General features: G+C 41.3%; 2 protein-coding genes across 2 annotated transcripts in view; one reads left to right on the top strand and one right to left on the bottom strand.

The window, feature by feature from the left end:
• Positions 1–499: 499 nt before the first annotated feature.
• Positions 500–24,522, bottom strand: part of LOC137137025 (low affinity immunoglobulin gamma Fc region receptor II-like) — an 85,021-nt gene continuing 60,998 nt past the window's right edge. The window contains exons 3-6 of the mRNA XM_067522889.1: positions 1,787–2,059; positions 1,462–1,707; positions 1,218–1,388; positions 500–1,078 (exon numbers count right to left, since the gene is read on the bottom strand). Coding sequence (XP_067378990.1) covers positions 978–1,078; positions 1,218–1,388; positions 1,462–1,707; positions 1,787–2,059 — 791 coding nt within the window. The 3' untranslated portion in view covers positions 500–977. The remainder of the gene's footprint in view (positions 1,079–1,217; positions 1,389–1,461; positions 1,708–1,786; positions 2,060–24,522) is intronic.
• Positions 21,680–22,837, top strand: LOC137137055 (tryptase gamma-like). The gene is made up of 4 exons (XM_067522939.1): positions 21,680–21,817; positions 21,903–22,156; positions 22,300–22,394; positions 22,556–22,837. Exons 1-4 carry the CDS (start codon positions 21,726–21,728, stop codon positions 22,709–22,711), a joined length of 597 nt encoding a protein of 198 aa, XP_067379040.1. The 5' UTR covers positions 21,680–21,725; the 3' UTR covers positions 22,712–22,837.

Raw genomic sequence — 24,522 nt, 5'->3', positions numbered from 1 at the left:
ACATCCACAAAGAAATGACATTTTGTGACAGCAGTCGTCTTCTCTTCCTGTTTGGTAACAGTGTTAGTTACAGTCGACCTCTTGCTTCTTTGGACATTATAAACCTAACACTTTGTTGTGTAAAAGTTCTCACACTGTCCACTCTATTCTATCCTGTATTTCACTTTAATTGGTTTCCAACACAGCACACATCCAACAATACAATCACTGAAAGTTAGATGGAACAAACTGTGCTGACAGATCAGCCTCTGATGTCTGTCTCGTTGTATTAGATGATGGTATGACATCAGGCTGACAGCAGTAAAAACCACAGTTTCCTCTAAAGCAGCAGCTGCCTTGTTTTCTCTGCTGCAGTTCCAAGAAATTTGATCATTTATTTTCATGTTATTGCAAAATTGTACAATATTTTCTTTATGTGTGCTCATTTATCTCTACAACCAATAAATGTAGTGTTTGAGCAATAGTATAGTTTTTTGGCTCAATGCCCAGGAAACACTAACATGTGGTCGGGGGAGGGGGCACGAACCTCCGAGCGTATTGTCTGTGGACGGCAACTCTACCAAGTGAGGAACTGCCACCCATGAAACAGCACAGAGTGGACTGACAAACCTTAAATCAGAATTTATCCACGTGTTCATGTTTCCAAATGGTTTTTATTAAGAACAAACACATGTTCACTGCTTTGTACAATACATTTGTTCATGCGTCTGTATAAAAAAATCTGGTTCAGAGTCTTTCTCTAAGTTTTCAGCTTTCACAAACCTGAGGACTCATCCTGGAGAACTGCTCTCACAGCTGCTTCCATTTTTAAGATGAAAAGAGATTAAACTGCTGCTGAAGTTCTGACATTCGACATTCAACAAAGTTCATCATGAGGAACATGTGGAGTTCCACAGGGAAGTGTTCTGGCTCCTTTACTGTTTCTGATATTGTAGCTTCTTTTTTAAATGGGAACATATGGATCATGTTGGATCAGATCAGAAGTGATGCTCTGTGGTGACATTATCATAATCATTATCCAATCCCCGCTCAGCCTGTTCGGGTGAGGTCATCACCATAGAGACAGGAAGGTCATTTCCTACAGTCAGAACAGGTCAGAATGAAACAGTAGAAAATGTATCAACTGTGAAAATATTGATGTTTCTTTTATGTGAGTGATGAATTTATTGAATGATTGTTTGCTGAGTGTTTGGTCAGTGAATGATTCAACGTGCTACCTCTGTGTCTGTGTCGATATAAAGACACCATGAGGAGAGTGGAGATCAAGTATGGACAGAACACCACCAGGTGGAGGAGCAGTGTGATCACAAGCTGAAGGGAAGTGGAGGATGGAGGTGGCGATGACGTAAAGGTGGTGGAGGTGGGTGAAGATGTGGTCATTGGTTTTTCTGTAGAGAGAATCACCTGTTCAGTTGAACATGTGGATGAAATAAGTGTTGAAATCAAAGTGAAGCTCCTGACCTGTGACGTAGATCCAGCTGGGTGGAGACTCTCCATGACTGCTGATGTGACACTTGTAGAGGCCTTCATCAGACTTGGTAACATGGTGGATGGTCATGTGACCTGTAGGCTCAGTCCTGATGAGGGAGCCATCTTTATAGAAATCAGCTGAATGATTGGAGGGAGGCCTCTTTGTTTGACAGTGCAGAGAGACATCATGTCCCTCCATCACAGGGAGGACAGGACTCTGCAGGATCACTGCTCCACCTCAACACAGAGACAAACTACAGCATTTCATCCATTTCCACACAGCTTCATCAACACTAACTCCACAGTCTGATCTTACCAGTGACAGTGATGGTGATGCTGTTACTGGTTGATCCCTCTCTGGACTCACACCAGTAAACTCCACTGTCCCATGGGAAGAGGTAGTCAATTATACACAAAGAACCAGCAGGTTCTCCCCAACCGTCTCCACACTGAGTTATATTTTGTTTGGTTATGTTCTTCCTCAGTGTCCATCCAGCAGAGCTGTCGTCCTCTTTACAGCTCAGAGAGACAGTGTCTCCTTTAAAAAACTGAGAGCTGTTGGGACTCACAGTCAGATGAGCTGTGATCACTGAGATGATGTGACAGTAAGTAAATAATCACAAAAATGAGAGCACATGGTTACAAAATATGAAAAATTCTACATATTTTTATTTGATTACATTAATTTAATTTTTAATTCAAATCAAAGAACCTTAAAAGAAATGCAGCATGTGATTATTTAAATATGGAGTCTATGAAAATCAATATAACATTTTTCTAAATAGGGAGAAAATCATTATAAAGAAAAATTTAAATAGTAGTAAAAGCAGTGGGATAATGAAACAAGGACAATTTCTCCACTCAGCAGCAGGTTTCACAGCCAAAACTGAAGCTAATGACGAAGAACTATAAAGTAAAAACCCCACAGACGACCAGCAGATGGCTTCAAACATCAGGGTTTTTAAAACCATCCATAGATAAAGACTCAGCTTATCTCTTCTTTGTCACTGAACATTTGCAGACACTTAAACACGGAAATCTTATACAGAGACAGTGGAGTTTCTTCTAGTTTCAGGCAGATGATAGAGAGGAAAAAAGTGATGATCACACAGTGACAGTAAACTGATCAAGTAGAGATCAGTGTAAAATGTTTGCTCTTTTGGAGACAGTGTGAAGGTTAAGAAACTGGACAAATTACGTGAGTGAAAGAAATGGACATTGTCGGAACAACATTGACCCAGGAATTAATCATCACATCACAAATGTCACCTACAAAACCATAAAGGATTTTATAGAACTGGCTGCTGTATAAAGATACAAACATCTTATTGCAAACTTCATTTTTTCTTCCACAACAACAGTAAAGTGCTGTGTAATGTTGAGTCTGTCATTTCAGGTCCAGTGTCATTTTAAATAGTTATTACAATGAGGCTTTAAATACTAACTAGTTTGGTTCATCACAACAAAAAAGGAAATTTAACATTTTCCATGAGACAGTTTAGTAAAAACCCACAGAACCACAAGAGAAAATCAACATGGAGAGAAATGAGAAAAGGTTTAGGTTCATCAATATCATTGAAATAACAGCAAAGTTAATGAAGCTTTTAAACACCAAACTAATGACTGTTAATGATAGAACTACTGCTAATATGAAGAATTCTAATAATGAAATGTAGTGAGTATTTACTGAAACAGGAGCTGGACAGAACTGAAAACAAGTTCACACATTTTAATTTAAAGAACAAGAAAAACTCCTTTAGCATCAAACTAAAGCAGAACCTGCTATTGGAAGAAACACAAAGTGGAAGTTGATGGTTTGTTCCCCCATCTTGTTTTAGACACAGTAAACATCCCTCCATCCATCAAGATTTAGTTCCACTTTCTGTTCATCTGTCTCTAAACATCACATCGTCTCCTCGGTCGTGTATTTAACCAATAACTGATGGTTAATTTCTGAACAAAACAGAAAATCAGCACCATCAGCATTTCATCAGCAACTTACCCTTGAAGATAAGGAGCAGCACTGAGGGAAAGGGGGAGGGGCTACATAAAGGGTGATGTGCAGCAATATAGTTTCCCTGGGAACCAAAACAAGTGCAAATAATAATTGCTCAGTTATATAAAATTCACTAATACTAAACGGAATTTGAAAATCATAAATAAAATACACAACATAAATGTGAGATAATAACAAAACCAAGTTGATTTTTAACTCTGACAGATGAAGGCAGCAAAGTTAGGGATCCCATGTGTGAAAAGGGCTGTAGATGTCCATGTCCCCTGACCTTAACCTCAACCAAACTTACCCAGTTACCTGCCTACTGTCAGGCTTCAGGGTCTGAGGTCTGTTTCCAGTTTCTGCTGAATATCTTAGAAAATGTTTGCTCAGGGTAGATAATTCCCAGCCTACAATATAAAAACAACCGACGCCAAACACCAACAGTCTGAAGTGTATTAATGTGATTTCATCTCTTTTGACCTGCATTTCATCTCCTTCTCAGCTCCCATGCTGGGTTGTCTTGTAGGTCAGCTGGGAGAGGTGCAGTTCAAAAAAACGTATTACAGTGTAAGTCACGGCAGGTCTCAGGAGGTGGATCAACCACTGTTGAAGGCCCTGGGAGAGGTGCAGCAGCTGATTCTATTAGCTGGTCAAGCTGTGTTCTTAGGTGTCCCTGTCTTTGCCCAGTGTGTCCCTCTGCTGTGGTTAAAGCTGTTAGCAAACTTACTGACAGAATATAATAGACTTTAATGTCACTGCACAATCATCATAGTTGTCATGGTGACCTGATTAATACAAAGATGGGTTTTTAAATATTGAGGTGAGATCAGTGACTAATTAGAAACTATCAGCAAAGCTGCTGACTGTGGCAATGTCGTCCCTAACACGGTGGAAAGGTCGCTTACATACTTCATTAGCATCATTAGTTTTGCCAATGTCATCAGATGCACAAGCAACAAGTCAGTGCAAGCAAAACTTTTCCTCAGCCAACATGGATGAGTTACAGTATATACAGTAACTACACTGAATGATTTCAGCACAGGGATTTATTTAAATAATAACTGTGTTCATTCAGTTTCTTATTATAAGTCCAAAAAAGCCATTTTACTACACAGCAGAGCCACTTGGCTTCACCCCACTTGTGATAAAGTTAGCTAGCTACTTTCCTAAAGTTGAACTGAACACACAGAAAAGTTTGGATTTTGTTGGTGAAGGTATCATATACAGGCTACATGCTGTTACACAGAGTAAAACTTTAAAAGCACAAGCAAGACGCAGACTTTCTGACATGAAAACGTCAGAGCTGCTTTCAATGCCTCCATGTCTGCTGGACTCAGTACTGGGATCACGTCCTCACCTTTGGCTCCCAGAATAATTTCCACTAAGACAAAACTCAGTTTGTCTCCCCAGACCTGTTTTTTCCTGATTCCTTCCCCAATTACTCTCAGGCCTTCACCACAAATCTGAGCCTGGCTGAGAGGTTTAACAATGTTTTTGGACATTGCTGTAAGATATTTCACTAATGTGATGGATGCAGCTGTCAATAACAGATCCATAAAAGGTCCAGCAGGGGGCAAACTTTGACCCAAATATTTTGCCTTCATTAATTTGAACCTTTGGTCTGATTTTAACCCAGTCAGGCTTTATACCCAACATATTTCTTCTAAATATAACAAATACAAATATCAACAAATATCAGCAGTATTTGTGTTACTTGTTCACATTTCTGGACCATGTAATAAATGGAATAATATCATTAATTAACATCATCTCCCTGTGATTGACACCTGTTCTGTTGTGGAGAAACTTGCTTTCATCACTGATGACAAAAACAGGTTTACCACCAATCATCATCTGTCATCTTCTCTGAAGACGATCAATGGCTGCTGTGCAGCAGTGATGATGCCTGTCATACACTTTTGTGATTGATGCTCCACTTCCACAAACACCTTCCTCTATCATGTCCATATCTGTGTCCTGAGACCTTGAGCAAAACTGAAAAGAAACAAACTTATCTTAATCCTTTTAGCCTTTTCTCTTTACTTGTACCAAAATGAATTATCATTACTGTTACTTCAATAGCCCTTAATTGAGGCATGAAAAATCAAAGTTGGCCTCTTCACCAGATGTCACTGGATAGAATTGAAACAAATATCGAATACCAATAATCTATAAATGAGATTTTATAGATCTATGTCAGTGAAGGTCATCCAGGTTTGGTTATCCGAGTCACGTCAACTGGACTTTTTTCTTCTTGGTTAAAAATGTTTTGCTACTCATCCAAGCAGCTTCTTTGTCTCATCCACACACAGCAACAGGGATGAATGAGGAGAAGGCTGCAGTTGATGATGAAGGCCTCCAGGTCCGGGGAGCAGTGCATAGATAGCACCGAAACGTCGTGGCAACAGATTCCACCTCCCGCGTGTCTGTAAAGCTGAAACTCACCCAGCTGGAGCGCAGAGGCCGCTAGAAGATCACACAGCCATGTTTCCGTGAAGCACAAAACACAGGACGTAGAAAAGTCTCGGAGTTTGTTCAGCAGCAGGGTCAGCTCGTCCATTTGCTTTGAAAGTGAGCGTTAGAGAGGAAGACGGAGACGCACAAGCACCACGGAAATAAGGCCACAGGGTAGAAGCTCTGATGTTCATGAGTTCTTCCCGGTAGTAAGATCCACCAGAACTGTGGCAGAACACTGCATTCAAACACAAGACAATACAAAGTAGAGCGCACTGAAACACCGAGGCTGCCGTCCACGTCATCTTCCATCATTATTGCTGTTTATTTGGCGTTTTCCCACAAAATTCAACAGATGACACAATAAATCAAAGATTTAAAAAAAGTATTTTTGTTCTCTATTTATTTTCCTTCTGTCCAAGATTTTAACTTCTAGAATTTTACTTCTAGTAAATATAGAAACATATGCAAAGCAATACAAAAAAATCTAATAACATAATTTTAATTAATGTAAATGATCTGAATAACTAAATGTTTGCTTCTGAAGTATAAATGTTATTTTATTTCAAATTGTGTTTTATGGCAATGAGTGAATCAATAAATAATCCACATGCAGTAATGTCCATAACAATCTAAAATATGAGCTAATATGCTGAGGAAATAAATTCATAAATGTTCATCTTTCCATCAGTTTCTCACTCACTATGAAACACGATTTCTTTCCTGGTTCAGTTTCTCCCATCAGCTCAGGGTTTCCACTTCAGATCATGTGGTCTGTCAGATGTGTGCTGGCTCACACAAGCTCAACAGTTTGTGATGGTCAGTTTGGGGGTTCAGGGTCTTGTCCAGGTACATTTCCACATATGACTCTACACAGTCGAGCTGAGAATCACTGAAACTACGGTCGACAGGTGGACAGTCACCACCTGAGCCACTGCTGCCCCCTCACCACAGATCTCAGTTCATCAGTGTTCAGTTTTTTTTTTGTACATTATATTAAATATACTTATATATTATGATATTTTCTCTTTCTTTTTTCTTTCACGTTGTAGGAAATTATTAAGAATCATTTCATCACATCAGCTATGAGTCACACAATGAAGTTGTGGGAAAGAGTAGTGGAAGCTCGGCTAAGGGCAGAGGTGAACATTTGTGAGCAGCAATATGGTTTCATGCCTAGAAAGAGTACAACAGATGCAGTATTTGCTTTGAGGACGCTGATTGAGAAGTACAGAGAGGGTCATAGGGAGTTGCATTGTGTCTTCGTAGATTTAGAAAAAGCGTATGACAGGGTGCCGAGAGAGGAGCTGTGGTATTGTATGAGGACGTCTGGAGTGGCAGAGAAGTATGTTAGAGTGGTGCAGGACATGTATGAGAGCTGTAAGACAGTGGTGAGGTGCTGTAGGTGTGACAGAGGAGTTCAAGGTGGAGGTGGGTCTGCATCAAGGATCGGCTTTGAGCCCCTTCTTGTTTGCTCTGGTGATGGACAGACTGACAGATGAGGTTAGACAGGAATCTCCATGGACTATGATGTTTGCAGATGACATTGTTATTTGTAGTGAGAGCAGGGAGCAGGTGGAGGAAAATCTAGAGAGGTGGAGGTCTGCTCTGGAAAACAGAGGAATGAAGCTTAGCCGCAGTAAGACAGAATACATGTGTGTCAATGAGAGTGACCCAGGTGGAATGGTGAGGTTACAGGGAGCAGAGGTGAAGAAGGTGCAGGACTTTAAGTACTTAGGGTCAACGGTTCAGAGCAACGGTGAGTGTGGAAAAGAGGTGAAGAGGCGAGTGCAGGCAGGTTGGAACGGGTGGAGAAAAGTGTCAGGTGTGTTGTGTGATAAAAGAGTATCAGCGAGAATGAAAGGAAAGCTGTTCAAGACGGTGGTGAGACCAGCAATGTTGTTCGGCTTAGAGACAGTGGCACTGAAGAAAAGACAGGAGGCAGAGCTGGAGGTAGCAGAGCTTAAGATGTTGAGGTTCTCTTTGGGAGTGACGAGGATGGACAGGATCAGGAATGAGTACATCAGAGGGACAGCTCATGTTAGATGTTTTGGAGATAAAGTCAGAGAGGCCAGATTGAGGTGGTTTGGACACGTTCAGAGGAGAAACTGTGAATATATCGGTAGAAGGATGCTGAGGTTGGAGCTGCCAGGCAGGAGGTCTAGAGGAAGACCAAAGAGGAGATTTATGGATGTAGTGAGGGAGGACATGAAGTTAGTTGGTGTGAGTGAAGAGGATGCAGAGGATAGAGTTAGATGGAGGCACATGATTCGCTGTGGAGACTCCTGAAAGGGAGCAGCCGAAAGGAAAAGAAGAAGATTTCATCACATCAGCTCTGGCACAAGCACCTTCCTCTCCCCCCTCCCTCCCTCAGACAAACCTCTCTCTGCTTCTTTGCCAAACCATAGATCACATGTTTCTGTGTTAATGTTTCTCTGTTATCACCAAACCAATGGAGCGTTTCTCAAAAACAAAGTTACAAATATTAAAATTTATGGACAAATGGTTTTTACCAGAAAACCTGCATTCAGCTCTTTTTTGAGGAAAAGTTGCTTTGGGCATCAAATGCTGCCAGATACTGGACTTAATTGGACACTGTGTGTCTCACTGAGGTCAAAGGAAAGACAACAAGTTGATTTACATCCGTTCAGCTCCTTAGTACATTCAGTCCCGTGTTCATTCAACCATCTCAAGCTGAGTTTTTCATACATTAAAAAAAGCTTTACAGACAATAAAATGTCCAGTTGGATAAAACATATTTACAAACCACAGCTGGAAAACGCTCCAGGATAATCAGATAAAGATAATGAAAGGATGGAAAACAAACTCTATTTCAAATTAATGGGCTTTTAAGAGGTGTTTCCTGTCAGATCACTGCCAACAACTCTGGAATCACTTGTTGCATGAAGAGAGAAAACTAATCCAGTGTCTGTTGATCTGTGGAACGTCGGCTATTTGGACAAAGCACAAAAATGTAGTTAACATTAGCAGCACAGCTAATGCTGCTGAAGAGCTACAACAACCATTAACCCTCCTGTTATGTTGGTTTCTGAGGAACAGCCTTGATGTTTCCGGGTCAATTTGACCCGAGAACATCAATGCTCTTTTGACATGGTCAACTTGACCCTTATTATACAGTTAATCATACAAAAGTGTCAGAAAGCAAAAAGTCCCAAAAAACATTTCAATCAATATTTAGTTCAATGATGTTCTTTACTGTTCACAGATCATGGTTCAATGAGCATAGGTCACTCGTTTATTACAAAAAGATCATGTTAAAACTTTTTTGAATGTACACTGAAAAAAAACTACAAAAAAATTACAATAGTTTTATATGCAATTGATTTTTAAAATTTTTTTTTTATATTTTGAATTATTATTTTTTGTTTATGGAGTGATACTGATAAATTAAAACCTGAACAGTACCTTTGTAATATAAACATGTAGGGGGGTTACACATATGTGAACGGAACCATTTTTATTTTATAGGTTGATTACACTACATAAGCCAAACAGGAGAAGTTTCAAATTTAAAAAATACTTTTAAGTATTTTTTTTAGATTGTTAAACTTTAAAACGGGTCAATTTGACCCTGAACACAACAGGAGGGTTAAGGTGGATTAATTTTTCTCAGTGCTTCATTCAGGTTGTGAATCAATTAAAACACCTTCAATGTGAACACAACCTTGACTGTAGCATGTGGTTTTATTGCGTCTCTTGCATGACAAACATTTTACTGATGATTCATTTCAGCCTAGTTCTGCAAATCTTTCTCCTCACTTGGAGCATCGTGCCTGTACGTTCCAGCATCACCACAACAGACACCACTCTGTTAGCACCTACACAAGAATAATGTCCAACAGACCAGAGATAATCTTTAGATAAGAACCACAAAGTGTGCTGCACATTTTGTTCTATGCTGAATTTATTTTTCATTAACTCTATCAGGATATGAGATGTTGTGTATATCACACAGCTCTGATCCACATGTCTTAACTGTGGCTCATGAAAATTCAGTTTCACAGATATTATAGTCATCGTTTTCCCCACAACCTTTTCCAGAAACTATAACCATCTCTTTATTTTTCCCAATGTAAAGGTGAATATTATGATCTGTAGACCAGCTCCTTTCTCTATGCTGATACATCTGATGTTGTTCTGAGCCCAACTAGTGTCGTGTCGTCAGCACATTTAAACTTCTTCACTGAATCATCACAAGTGGTCCAATCATTTGTGTAAAGTCTAGATTTCTGTATTTAGGAAGGTTTTATAGATGAATAACAAGGAATGATTAGTCCTTGTCAGCAAAGACGTCCATCCAGCTTCTGAAGTAATGATTGAGGAACATGGTGCAGAATCTCTTTGAACTGGAAAAGACTGTCAAAGAAGCAGAGAGAGGTGTGTCTGAGGGAGGGAGGGGGGAGAACAAGGTATTTATACCATGTCAGATGTGAGGACTTGACACTTGCAGCGATGGCTTCCTACAAAGTGATGAGTGTGGTGACTCTGCAGACACCAGGTAAGAACCTCCTCACTGTCCACACCTGAACCAATCAGGTTTCAGATCTAATTCACGTAAAAAACTGAACACTGATGAAGTGAGATCTGTGGTGAGGGGGCAGCAGTGGCTCAGGTGGTGACTGTCCACCTGTCGACCGTAGCAGCCCGACTGTGTAGAGTCATATGTGGAAATGTACCTGGAAATGTTATATTTTATTAACATAATTTGTATTAAAATAGAATTTATACTTCTGAAGCAAAAATTTAATTACAGAGTAAATTTTAATTTATTAAAAATATAATTAGATTTGATGTGTTTTTGAGTTATTTAAGTTACGTATGAGTAAAATAAATAAATAGAGAAATAAAATTCAAAACTGAGTAAAGTCACTTAAAACATTTAGCATATAAATTTTATTTTGTCATCTGTTGAATTTTGTGGAAAAAGACAAAATAAACAACAAACAATTTTTAGAAATGTTTTAAAAGAAATCTGTTGATAATTAGTAATAAATAAAGTTAAAAAATAAATTTAAAACATATTTAGTGAAAACATTAGTGTTGTATAAAAGGTGTGTGTGTATTACTAACAGTTTCTTTGTGTTCTGTGTTTCAGAGAGTCTCTCACAGCTGGATGGTAAGTCCCAGTTTGCTCCTGTCTGATTTAGTTAAAGATGCTCTTCACACTGTTGTTGGATAGAAATGTTTCAGATTGTGTTTGTGTCAAATCTAGAACTTCAGACTGCAGGTAGACAACACGAAACACTCATATTTTTTATAAATTTGCTATAATCAGGCTGATTCAGACAATTACAAAAACTCATGACTTGAATTGAAACAAAATCAGTGAAAAACATTTCAGTTTAAGAGTCAAGATTCTTTGTCATTTCACACGTTATTTTTTAAAAGCACAGACTGAAATGAAATTTTGTTCCTCACGAGTTTCTGAGCACAAAATAGAAAAGTAGTAATAAAAAAAGCAATGAACTGTAAATAGGTCACAAAAACACAACACACAGTAGATTAAAGTGACAAAGGATTTCAAATTGTAAACAGTTACACTCATTAAGCAGTGGTCCTCTCATGGGGAGGGGTTTATGAGGACGGTGTGAGGGTGCAGTCTATCGTGAGTCTCACAGGAGTGTAGGAGTGGCCTTATTACCTGCTTAGCAAGCAGGTAATATACAGACTGGTTAGCAAACAGGCAAGTTTAGCAGATTAGCAGTTTAGCAGACCGGTAACAGGCCAAACTGATTTATCAGCAGGCTTCAGGCAGGTGATTGCAGACATTACCATGATTCAAATGACACATAGACAATGTCTGGAAGGCTCACTGAAGTCATGCAGGGGACTGTGGGAAGGGCTGGGTTTGAGGGAACAGGTGTAACCAATTAGGAGAGGTGATGAATGTAAAGTGGCTGAACAGAGCAGGATGTGGAGACAGGTGAATACAAAATAAAAGACCGAGACAGGAAGTGAAACCAAAGGGCCGATCATGACAAGTAGGGATCACCACGGCAAACCATTGCAGCTCTTCACGAAACTGTGCTGACCAAGTCAGGGACAAAAATTTTAATACTCCACTGCATCAAAGTGAAATATCCCAGGAGTCTTAGACTATATTTTGGTCTCTTTATAAACTTTGGAACCTCCGCGATCATCTAAACTACATCTATGTGGGTTTAACTTAAACAAACAAAGTTTACAAGGCTTTAAAGCCAAAATTCTCAACCTGTTTGGTTTGTCTCCAGCTGTGGTCTGTGGCCAGGCCCCACTGAATACTTGTGTTCTGAGAGGAAGCTCTTATGTTACAGATGGTGAGTGTCCGTGGATGGCGAGTCTACAGAAGGATGGACGTCGTGTGTGTGGTGGGACTCTGGTGGACGAAGACTCTTTGCTGAGCAGTGCCGACTGTTTCTCAAGGTGAGACACCTGGGACATGTTCGTGTTTGTCCATCACCACAGTGGACAGTTGTTGTAGGAAAGGACTGGGTCAGGTGGGGAATCCACAAAATACTGAGACACACGGACTAACAGGTTGTTGGTTTGGTTCAGCACACAGTGATTAATTGTTGACTGTAGCTTCATCCTTTGTCCTTTGGGACAGAAACACTGAGCCAGTCCTTTGATCAACAGTCCAACAAGCTGAACCTGTAAAGATCCAGTCCTGGTTTAAAATCAGATGTTTTAAAGTGTTGAGTTCTGCTTAATCCTGATTTATCTCATGTTATCTCCCTCAGTTCACCCACAGGATGTGTTTGGACCCTCCACCAAATCCTGTCCAAGTACAACTGTCTGGACAACGAAGGATGTTTGGTGTGAGCTTGTCATGCTGGCCATGTTTGTGCTTTTAAGGGTTTAAGGCCTTTCAGCCACCAGTAGTTTAGCTCTGATTAAGTAGCAGTGACTAACAGCTGTGCAGGAGAGGAGTCACACAATGATCCCACAAGAATAGAAGTTTCCTGTTCAGTCATTTTTTCTCTGAACATTGTTGAAGATCTGCTTCACATGATGATTTTATTAAAGGAACCTGCATCTCTGAGCTGTTTGTGACTTATTTAAATCAGTTATTTCCACTGTGCACGATCACAAACTGATCATGTGCTGGGGTGTAGCTATAGACCCTCTAGAGGTATAGTAGCACCATCTATTGATAAAAATATGCTATAGCACCAAAGTGTGTCTTAAGGGAAATTATTCTTCCAGTTTCAGGAAGCTTGTCACATTAGTTTATACAGACATTGGACATGTACCAGGCGTGTCACATACAAAGGACTCACAAGGGCTAAACACTCAAGATAGAAGAAGGAAATCAAACTTGACATCCGATTAAGAAAATAACAAGATGTTTTAGGGTTTTATGTAAGACAGACGGGTGGGTGGATTTCAAATAACATTATAAAATGAGCATAATAACAAATACAAAGTGCAGAAAACACCACTCAGCAATAATGGAGAAGCAGTGGAACCCTGAGCTTGTTTCTCTACAACAACATATCTGTTAATCTGTGTTAATTTTTTCTTCTATATATAATATTAAATATATCTTTATATTATTTGATTTTTTTACACGTCACTTTGTAGGAAACCATTGAGATTCACTTCATCACACCAGCTCTGGCATAAACACCTTCTTCTAAAACCTCTCTCTGCTTCTTTGACAAACAATCCTGGCAGCGGCATCTTTCTCACTCTCGTAGCTTCTCTACCTGTGTGCTGCAGGGCTCAGTTCTTGGTCCTCTTCTCTTTTCTGTCTATACTACATCCCTGGGCTCTATCATCCACTCACATGGTCTTTCCTATCACTGCTATGCTGATGACACACAGCTCTTCCTGTCCTTTCCACTGGACGACTCCACTGTCTCATCGCGCATTTCTGCCTGTCTCTCAGACATTTCTTCCTGGATGAGAGGGACACATCTTCAGTTCAACCTCTCCAAGACCGAAGTCCTTGTCTTCCCAGCCAGACCTTCGACGCAACACAGCATCAGCATCAACATTGGATCTACAGTGATTGTCCCACTAAGTCGGCCAAAAATCTGGGGGTCATCATGGAGCAAAAAATACGAGCAATAAGGCAATAAAGGTGAGGTAGTGCAGTTCTGAAAAAAATAAATGTGCAAATGCAAAATGTAATTCAATGTAAACAGTTGTGTCCATGTTAACAGTTATTTTATGTTCATGGTTGTAAACTCCTGTCAGCTGTTTAGGAGTCTGATGGCAGAGGGGAAGAAAGAGTTCTTCAGTCTCGAGGTTCGGCATTTCACACTTCTGTTCCTCCGTCCTGAGGGTAGAAGTGTGAACAGTCCGTGCTGGGGGTGGGAGGGGTCTTTGAGTATGGAAGCAGTTCTGTGGACTCTGTGGTGGTAGATGCTCTGCAGAGAGGGCAGTAGAGTCCTGGTGATCATCTGTGCAGGCTTCACTACTCTCTGCAGGTGTTTACGGTCCATGGCAGTAGTGCTGCTGTACCACACCGTGATGCAGTTGGTCAGGACACTCTGAATGATGCAGCTGTAGAAATTGCTGAGGATCTTAGGCGACATGCCAAACTTCTTCAGCCTCCTCAGAAAATACACCCGCTGTTGGGTCTTCTTGACCAGCTGCGTGACGTGAGCTGTCCAAGTGAGGTCCTCACTGATGTGGACACCCAGGTATTTAAAGTTTAAAGTTCTCTCCTTTCTCATGTCCACTATCATTTCCTTCGTCTTGTCCGTGTTGAGGGTGAGGTTGTTGTCTCCACACCATGACACCAGACTGGCCACCTTTCTCCTGTAGGCTGCCTCGTCACCACCAGCAATGCGTCCTATCACTGCGGTATTGTCCGCAAACTTCAGGATGATGTTGTCCTTGTGGGAGGCGACACAGTCGTAGGTGAACAGGGTGTAGAGGATGGGGCTGAGTACACAACCCTGTGGAGTGCCAATGTTTGTGATGATACTGGCTGAAGACCTTTTACCAATCCTGACAGACTGAGTCCTGCCAGTCAGGAAGTCTTGGAGCCAGTCACAGAGGGTGGGGGGTAGACCAAGTGTGGACAGTTTGTGGGTGAGTATGTGGGAAATGACCGTATTGAAGGCGGAGTTGTAGTTGATAAAGAGTATCCTGAGGTATGAGTCCTTATTTTCCAGATGAGAGAGGGAGTAGTGGATGGCAGCAGCAATGGCATCCGAGGTGGACCTGTTTGGCTGGTAGACATACTGCAGTGGGTCAAAAGTGTCTGGTATGCTGATCTGAATGTGGGCCAGCACCACTCTCCCGAAACACTTCATAATGATTGGAGTGAGTGCCACTGACCTGTAGTCATTCAGGCAGGTGGGTGGGCTCTTCTTAGGCAGGGGGACGATGGTCGTGGTCTTAAAGCAAAAAGGAACGATGCACTAGCTGAGGGAGAGGTGGAAGATGGAGGTGAGAACATCAGCCAGCTCCTTGGCACATGCTCTGAGGGCCCACCCAGGAATGTTGTCTGGTCCTGCTGCTTTGTGGGGGTGGATCTTCCTCAGAGCTTTGTGTACCTGGGTCATTGAGATGGTTGGTGGAGGGGAGGGGGGTTGAGTGGTCCAGGTGTGTGTGAGCCCCCTCTCTGCAGTGTAGCTGGGATCCTCAAAGTGAGTGTAGAATGTGTTGAGGTCGTCCGGCAGGCTGTCTGTTGAGGTGATGCTGGTGGTGTTGGTCCTGTAGTCTGTGATGTGCTGCAGTTTTTGCCACATCTGGCACGAGTCAGCATTAGAGTAGAAGCTGTCCAGCTTCTCTCTGTACTGCCTCTTGGCCGCTGTGATGGCTTTTCTCAGTCCGTACTTCGCAGCTTTGTACTCGGTCTCATTGCCTGATCTAAATGCAAGAGCGCGAGCATGTAGCATCTGACTTCTTCTGATTTGGAAACTTCCTGATTTGTATAGTGGGCACGATGTTATCGACACAAGTGCTGATGTACCCAGTCACATACTCTGCATAATCCTGTACGCTGATGGAAGAGTCCTCCAGAGTGGCTGTCGATTTAAACACGTCCCAGTCTGTCAGAGCAAAACAGTCCTGCAAGGTTCTCTCAGTGTCTGGGATCCAGAGTTTAACCTGTTTGGTGACAGGGTGTGTTTGTTTCAGTCTTTGTCTGTAAGCAGGGTACAGGAACAAAGAGATGTGGTCTGAGTGTCCGAAGTGGGGGCGGGGTGCAGCCCTGTATGCACCACGTATGTTGCTGTAAACATGATCGAGAGTGTTCTTATCAAGTGTGGGAATGAAGTCACCAGCAACAATAAAAACAGCGTCAGGATGAGCCGTTTCTAACACGCTGATGACGTCATAGAGTTTGCTGAGTGCTGCGGTGGACGTAGCTCGTGGGGGGATGTAAACAGCGGCCAAAAACACAGCAGTAAATTCCCTCTGTAGATAATAAGGAGGCACTTCAGCAGTAAAAACTCCACATCTGGCGAACAGTGTTCATCCACCGTCTGTATATCTCCACACCACTAGTTGTTAACATACAAACACCCATCTCCCCCTTTAGTCTTACCGGACGCGGCCCTTCGATCGCCTTGGTGAACAGAGTGAGTCTGTAGCTGAATGGCGTCCTCTGGGACTTTGTCTGAGAGCCAGGTCTCGGTGAAAATCAGGGCGCAGCACTCTCTGATTTCCCGTTGGGTTGTAATCCTGGCTAATAGCTCGTCCAGTTTGTTTTCCAGGGACCGCACATTCGCTAGCAGGAGGCTAGGTAGCGGTGGTAGCATGGAGCCCTCCCCTCTTGCCTCACTTGCGTCGCCGTCTCTGAAGCGCTCTCCTGGGGTCAACTAACTCACTCAAGCCCGGTGCTTCGTTGCCCTCGGGGTGGTTTCGGTGGTGACTCTGGGAGCGAACATGAGTTGTAGCAGAATACAACTAGTAAAGTCAGTGTGTTGTGAGTTGGTGATGTCCAGTAATGGCTGTCGGTTGTATGTTAGCAGTGCATGACATTTATGTACTGCAGAAAATACAAGAAACACACAAAGAAGAAGAAAAAGCCGACATTTCAGCGCGGAGCGAGCAAACACGTTTGCCTCGGAGGGAGCCATGTTGAGTGGACTGATTTTTGGTTTGGTTTTTGTATAGAACGAGGGCCATGTTTACGGCGTCATCTACATATCTGTTGGCTCTATAGACGAACTGCAGGAGGTCCAGAAGGTGTTCGGATCTCAGTAAAAAGAAATTACGTATTTTTGTCTTTTATATATTATTAAGTTAAATACATAAATATACTTATATTTTTTTTTTACACGTCACTTTGTAGGAAACCATCAAGTTTCCATACTTCTCCTCCCTCCCTCCCTCAGACAAACCTCACTCTGCTTCTTTGCCAAACAATAGATCACACATTTCTGTGTTAATGTGTCTCTGTTATCACCAAACCAATGGACCGTTTCTCAGAAACTGATTTTTTCCAGGAAACCTGCGTCAGCCATTTTCTGACCAATAAAGCAGCTGGACACTGAGGAAAAGTTCATTTTGGCATCAAATGCTGCCAAATACAGGACTTAATTGGACACTCTGTGTGTCTCACTGACGTCAAAGGTAACTTCAACTTCAAGAACCGAGTCCAAAGTGTCTGACAATTGGACAGAACATGATGCCACAGGAAGGAGAACAAGTGGGTTAACACCAGTTCAGCACCTTTCAATTCAATTCAACTTTATTTAGCGCCAATTCACAACAAAGTCATCTCAAGGCACTTTACAGAATAAAGTCAAGATTATAAAGATATATAAAGAGAACCCAACAATTCCCCCCTTGAACAAGCCATAGGCAACAGTGGAGAGGAAAAACTCCCTTTAACAGAAGAAACCTCCAGCAGAACCAGGCTCAGGGTGGACGACCATCTGCCTTGACCGGTTGGGGTGAGTAGAAGGTTGAGAGAGAAAAGAACAGAGCAACAAAAAGCAACAACAAAACATCGGGTAGGTTGTAGGATCAGTAGCTGCACACTCGAAGACACACAGCTTCAAAGCCAGGGACACCTGCAGAAATGGACAGAGAGAGGGGGAAAGGGAAGGACAAAGACAACTACGGGAGAAAACACAGAGTTAATGTCATACAGTGGTGACAAGAAGAGGAAAGGAGCTCGGTGAATTGGGGGGTGGGTCCCCCAGCAGTCTAAACCTTTAGCAGCATAACTATAACTAACGATCAGCTTTATTAAAGAGGAAGGTTTTGAGCCTAGACTTAAAAGTAGAGAGGGTGTCTGCTTCCCGAATCTGAACTGGGAGCTGGTTGTCTGATTTTAGAAGTAAAAAATTGTGGGACATCCAGGCCTTTATGTCTTGTAGGCTTGAAGCTTTATTAACTGATTATTTTCATCTGGTTCCATAGATAAATATAACTGGGTATCATCAGCATAACAGTGGAAATGTATGGAGTGTTTTCTAATAATGTTGCCTAAAGGAGACATATATAAAGTAAAAAGTATTGGTCCTAACACAGAGCCTTGTGGAACTCCATAGCTAACCTTTGTGTGCATGGAGGATTCATCATAACATGAACAAATTGAAATCTATCAGACAGATAAGATTTAAACCAACCTAGTGCAGTTTTATTAGTTTATAATGATTAACTCCTCTTGTGGTCGTTTTTTGGTTTATGTAATTTAGTTGGTCGGGGAACAGACACAGTCTCTATAGGTATGTGGGAGTTGTGGGGGGGTGACGGTTGTAAGGACACTGCAGAGAGGTGTGTAGGACTGGATCTCTGCATCCTAGGCTCAACTCTGGATTGTCATATTTTTGGTTGTCTAACAAGACCAGCCATATTTCTGGATAAGAAAGCTGCACCATCTAGAGTAGGATGGATGCCATCTTCCTAATCAGCCTAGATTTTCCCAAAAAATGTTTCCAATTGTCTATGTAGCCCACATCATTTGCTGGACAACACCTAGACAGCCCGCGTTGAATGACGACATGTCGTCACTGGTAAGATTTGGCAGGGGTCCAGAGAAAACTACGGAGTCCGACATTGTTTTGGTAAAGTTACACATTGATTCAATGTTCATGTTAGTGACCTCTGATTTGCGTAAGAGCTACAATTAATCAGTAAACAGTCCTTTGGTACAAACCCAAGAGTGTGCAAAAACAGGAAGTGATGCAATACACTTACCACACGAGTCCAACCATCTACTCCTTAGTACATTCAGTCCAGTGTTTATTCAAAAATCTCCGGTTGAATTTTTCATATATTAAAAAAAGATTTACAGACAATAAATGTCCAGTAGGATAAAATATTTTTACAAACCACATCTGGAAAATTCTCCAGGATAATCAGATAAAAATAATGAAAGGATGGAAAACAAACTCTAATTCAAATTAATGGGGTTTTAAGAGATGTTTTAACATTAAAGCAGGTGTTTCCTGTCTGATCACTTCCAACAACTCTGGAATCACTTGTTGCATAAAGAGAGAAAACTAATCCAGTCTCTGTTGATCTGTGGAACGTCGGCTATTTGGACAAAGCACAAAAATGTAGTTAACATTAGCAGCACAGCTAATTCTGCTGAAGAGCTACAACAACCTTTAAGGTGGAATGTTTTCTTCAGATAAGAACCACAAAGTGTGCTGCACATTTTGTTCTATGCTTAACTGAATTTTTCATTAACTCTATCAGGATATGAGATGTTGGTCATATCACACAGCTCTGATCCACATGTCTTAACTGTGGCTCATGTAAATTCAGGTTCCCAGATATTATATACAGTCATTGTTTTCCCCACAACCTTTTCCAGAAACTATGACCATCTCTTTATTTTTCCCAATGTAAAGGTGAAGATTATGATCTGCAGACCAGCTCCTTTCTCTATGCTGATACATCTGATGTTGTTCTGAGCCCAACCAGTGTCGTGTCGTCAGCACATTTAAACTTCTTCACTGAGTCATCACAAGTGGTAAAAACATTTGTGTAAAGTCTAGATTTCTGTATGTAGGAAGGTTTTATAGATGAATAACAAGGAATGATTAGTCCTTGTCAGCAAAGACGTCCATCCAGCTTCTGAAGTAATGATTGAGGAACATGGTGTTGAACTGGAAAAGACTTGAACTTGGTTTGGTAAAAAGACACAACAACGGTTTAGTTTGATGTATTGCTTGTCAAAGAAGCAGAGAGAGGTGTGTCTGAGGGAGGGAGGGGGGAGAACAAGGTATTTATACCATGTCAGATGTGAGGACTTGACACTTGCAGCGATGGCTTCCTACAAAGTGATGTGTGTGGTGACTCTGCTGACTCTGCTGACACCAGGTAAGAACCTCCTCACTGTCCACACCTGAACCAATCAGGTTTCAGTTGGTTAGGCAATTGACCATGGACGACAGGTTCAGTGGTTCAATCCCCGCTCCCGACTACATGTCGAAGTAAAGTGCTTTGGATAAAAGTGCTATGTAAGCGACTATTTACCATTTAAAACCTCTTAATCAAGTAAAATACTAGGTGCAATACTAATGTTTCTTTAGATCAAAGTGAGGACAGAAGGGAATAAAAACTGTCCAAACTGAGTCAATTCTTAAAAAACTCTTTGAAGTCCAACATTCAATGTGTAAAAAATATATGTAATGTATATATGTAATATATGTAATATAAAAGAAAAAAACGCAAAAAAATGAACTGAGATCTGTGGTGAGGGGGCAGCAGTGGCTCAGGTGGTGACTGTCCACCTGTCGACCGTAGCTTCAGTGATTCTCAGCCCGACTGTGTAGATTGATTCATAGTGAGTGACAACCTGATGGAAAGATGAACATTTATGAATTTATTTCCTCAGCATATTAGCTCATATTTTAGATTGTTATGGACATTTCTGCATGTGGACAGTGAAGAAATATTCTGGTTTTTGAATTAAAGAAACAAACTTTAAATTCTATGACAATTATTTATTGATTCACTCATTTCCATAAAACACAATTTGAAATAAAATAACATTTATTTATCTGATTATATTTCATTTATTTATTCATGTAATTTATATTAATTAAATTTATGTAATTAAATTTTTTTATGTGTAAATAGTATTTTCAGGGAAAAATGTGTTTGATTGAGTTTAGTAATAAATGTTAGAGATGATAAAAATCAATCCTCTCCTGTTTCCACCACATGTCCAAATGTTGTACAAGAAGTATCAGAAAAGCCTCAACAGTTTCTTTGTGTTCTGTGTTTCAGAGAGTCTCTCACAGCTGGATGGTAAGTCCCAGTTTGCTCCTGTCTGATTTAGTTAAAGATGATCTTCACACTGTTGTTGGATAGAAATGTTTCAGATTGTCAGAGGTTTGTGTCAAACCTTTGGAGCAAATCAGCTGCAGTATTTCCACAAATGGATTCAGACAATTCCAACAACTGATGTATTGAATTAGAACAAAGTTTCAAAACATTTCAGAAGAAAATCACTAAATCATCACTAAGAGCTTGTAGGTTCATTTCTTCTCTGAACATTGTTGATGATCTGCTTCAAACTTGACTTCCTGTCATGTCCAGGCTCTGTGATGGCTCTGACCCATTTCAACACTTGGATCAAATCAGTCATTGTCAGTGTTTTCAACTTGTTGCAGCTCATCACACAAAAACCTTTAAGACTCCACTGCATCAAAGTGAAAAATCACAGGAGTCTTGGACATTATTTTGGTCTCTTTGGAAACTGTGGGATCTCCACCATCATCTAAAATTAATCTTTGTGGGTTTAACTAAACAGTTGAAATTTTCAAGGCTTTAAAGCTCAAATGTGTCTCCAGCTGATGTCTGTGGCCAGGTCCCACTGAGTAATCGTCTTCTGGGACTAGGCGTGAAGGTTACAGATGGTAAGTGGCCGTGGATGGCGAGTCTACAGAAGGATGGACATCATGTGTGTGGTGGGACTCTGGTGAACGAGGACTTTGTGCTGAGCAGTGCCGACTGTTTCTCAAGGTGAGACACCTGGAGTCATGTTCTCACATGTTTTAAAGTGTTGAGTTGTCCTCAGTCCTAATTTAGCTCATGTTATCTCCCTCAGTTCAGCCACAGCATCTGATTGGACCGTGGTCCTGGGTCGTCTGAAACAGAACGGCTCCAACCCCTTTGAGGTGAAACTGAATGTGACAGACATCACTCTGAGCAACCACACTGGGCCTAATGAAGCAGCGCTGCATCTGGCGACCCCCGCCCCCCTGTCCGACTCCATCCTGCCCATCTGTGTGGACACCGGACGAAACTTCAGTGTGGGCTCCACGTGCTGGGTTGCAGGCTGGAGCTCCGGGGCAGGAGGGGGTGAGTCCCTGACACTAGTCTGACACACTGTTAACTGTCTGCATCATTTCACCTCTTTCCATTAAACATAGTAAAGTTAGAGAGATAATTACAACCTGCTTCTGATGCCACTTGTCACCATTTTCTGATTCTCCCAACTTTAGTGGAACAAGTTCTGCAGGAATTCCAGACCTCTGTGGTGGACTGTGAGGACACATCGAGTGACAGCATTTGTACAGAAGCTTTGACACTGGAGCAGGTGAATAATCAGATTAGTATTATTATTATTGTTCCTACACACAGTGTGTTGGTGTGTGTTTGTATTTTATCAAAGTGTCTGTTGGTCGTTTAAAGGGTCAGAGGTCAGGCTCAGAATGACCATACTGGACTTGAACATTTTCATTTTTCCTCTTTGTTCAGGGGTTTTCTGGAGGTCCGTTGATGTGTCAGCAGGATGGTTCTTGGTTCCTGGCAGGAGTGTTAGTAGCTGACAACAAACTCACCAGTGGACCACAAGCAGTACAAGCGAAGTCAATTGACGTATATATGCTTTTGATCTTTAAGAAACAAAGATAACTCACCTACAGAAGCACTGACCAATAAAGGGGGAGCTCCTGCTCTCTTGTCTCTTTTTTTTCCTTCCATCTCTTTTTCATCCCATTTGTCACCACATCTCATAAAACCTCCAACTACACCTGATTTCCACCATGTGTCTGACACAAATGTCTATAAAGAATTAATTATTTTAGACACAGTCTGATCTTAAAGCTCCTCTAATAATCCACATAGCAGAGTGTGTAGAGTAGTGAAGTTGTTCAATCAGACATCCAGGGTTCCTGCAGCAGATGTTCATGTTCTCCACTGCAGTGTGAGCTGCTGTTCACCTTGGATAGAGCAGAGTCTTCTTTCATCCACCAGTAGTTTAGCTCTGATTATCCAGCAGTGACTAACAGCTGTGCAGGAGAGGAGTCACACAATGATCCCACAAGAATAGAAGTTTCCTGTTCAGTCATTTCTTCTCTGAACATTGTTTAAGATCTGCTTCACATGATGATTTTAATAAAGGCACCTGCATCTCTGAGCTGTTTGTGACTTTTATTGAAATCAGTGATTTCCACTGTGCACGTTCACAAAATGATCATGTGCTGGGGTGTAGCTATAGACCCTCTAGAGGTATAGTAGCCCATCTATTGATAAAAATATGCTACAGCACCAAAGTGTGTCTTAAGAGAAATTATTGTTCCAGTTTCAGGAAGCTTGTCACATTAGTTTATACAGACATTGGACATGTACCAGGCGTGTCACATACAAAGGACTCGCAAGGACTAAACACTCAAGATAGAAGAAGGAAATCAAACTTGGAGAGACTCAGATTATTGCTTTGGCAGATTATTTTAATAATATTGGACACTGAACTAAGATGGAGGAGGTGGAATCACTCATTTGGCAAATGGGGAAGATTTCAGGGGTTAAGTCCTGTCTCTTCATAGAAAGACAAGAGTTAAAGCAGGAAATCATACTTGACATCCGATTAAGAAAATAACAAGATGTTTTAGGGTTTTATGTAAGACAGACGGGTGGGTGGATTTCAAATAACATTATAAAATGAGCATAATAACAACTACAAAGTGCAGAAAACACCACTCAGCAATAATGGAGAAGCAGTGGAACCCTGAGCTTGTTTCTCTACAATGTATCGGTTAATCTGTGTTAATTTTTTCTTCTATATATAATATTAAATATACCTGTATATCACTTGATTTTTTTACACGTCACTTTGTAGGAAACCATTAAGATTCACTTCATCACACCAGCTCTGGCATAAACACCTTCTTCTAAAACTTCTCTCTGCTTCTTTGACAAACAATCCTGGCAGCGGCATCTTTCTCACTCTCGTAGCTTCTCTACCTGTGTGCTGCAGGGCTCAGTTCTTGGTCCTCTTCTCTTTTCTGTCTATACTACATCCCTGGGCTCTATCATCCACTCACATGGTCTTTCCTATCACTGCTATGCTGATGACACACAGCTCTTCCTGTCCTTTCCGCTGGACGACTCCACTGTCTTATCGCACATCTCTGCCTGTCTCTCAGACAATTCTTCCTGGATGAGAGGGACACATCTTCAGCTCAACCTCTCCAAGACCGAAGTCCTTGTCTTCCCAGCCAGACCTTCGACGCAACACAACATCAGCATCAACATTGGATCTACAGTGATTTTCCCACTAAGTCGGCCAAAAATCTGGGGGTCATCATCGATGACCAACTGAGCTTTAAGGACCACGTCTCCTCAGTCTCTTTAAAAAAAAAAATAACGTCCTTTCTGCTCTTTCTCGCCCTTGCATCTTGTGAATTGTGAACACTTTTTTGATAGGACTTTCCATTGATGTT

This window comes from Channa argus, chromosome 12 (genome assembly GCF_033026475.1).
Source record: "Channa argus isolate prfri chromosome 12, Channa argus male v1.0, whole genome shotgun sequence".
Taxonomy (NCBI): Eukaryota; Metazoa; Chordata; class Actinopteri; order Anabantiformes; family Channidae; genus Channa; species Channa argus.
Note: the sequence above shows the minus strand (reverse complement) of the source record. Positions and strands in the feature narration are given on the sequence as shown.

Excerpts from the sequence above, each read along its gene's own strand:
- LOC137137055 (XM_067522939.1), top strand. The coding sequence starts at position 21,726 with ATGGCGAGTCTACAGAAGGATGGACATCATGTGTGTGGTGGGACTCTG. Across the intron at positions 21,818-21,902 it reads AGTGCCGACTGTTTCTCAAG|TTCAGCCACAGCATCTGATT; the intron begins GTGAGACACCTG and ends TATCTCCCTCAG. Across the intron at positions 22,395-22,555 it reads AAGCTTTGACACTGGAGCAG|GGGTTTTCTGGAGGTCCGTT; the intron begins GTGAATAATCAG and ends CTCTTTGTTCAG.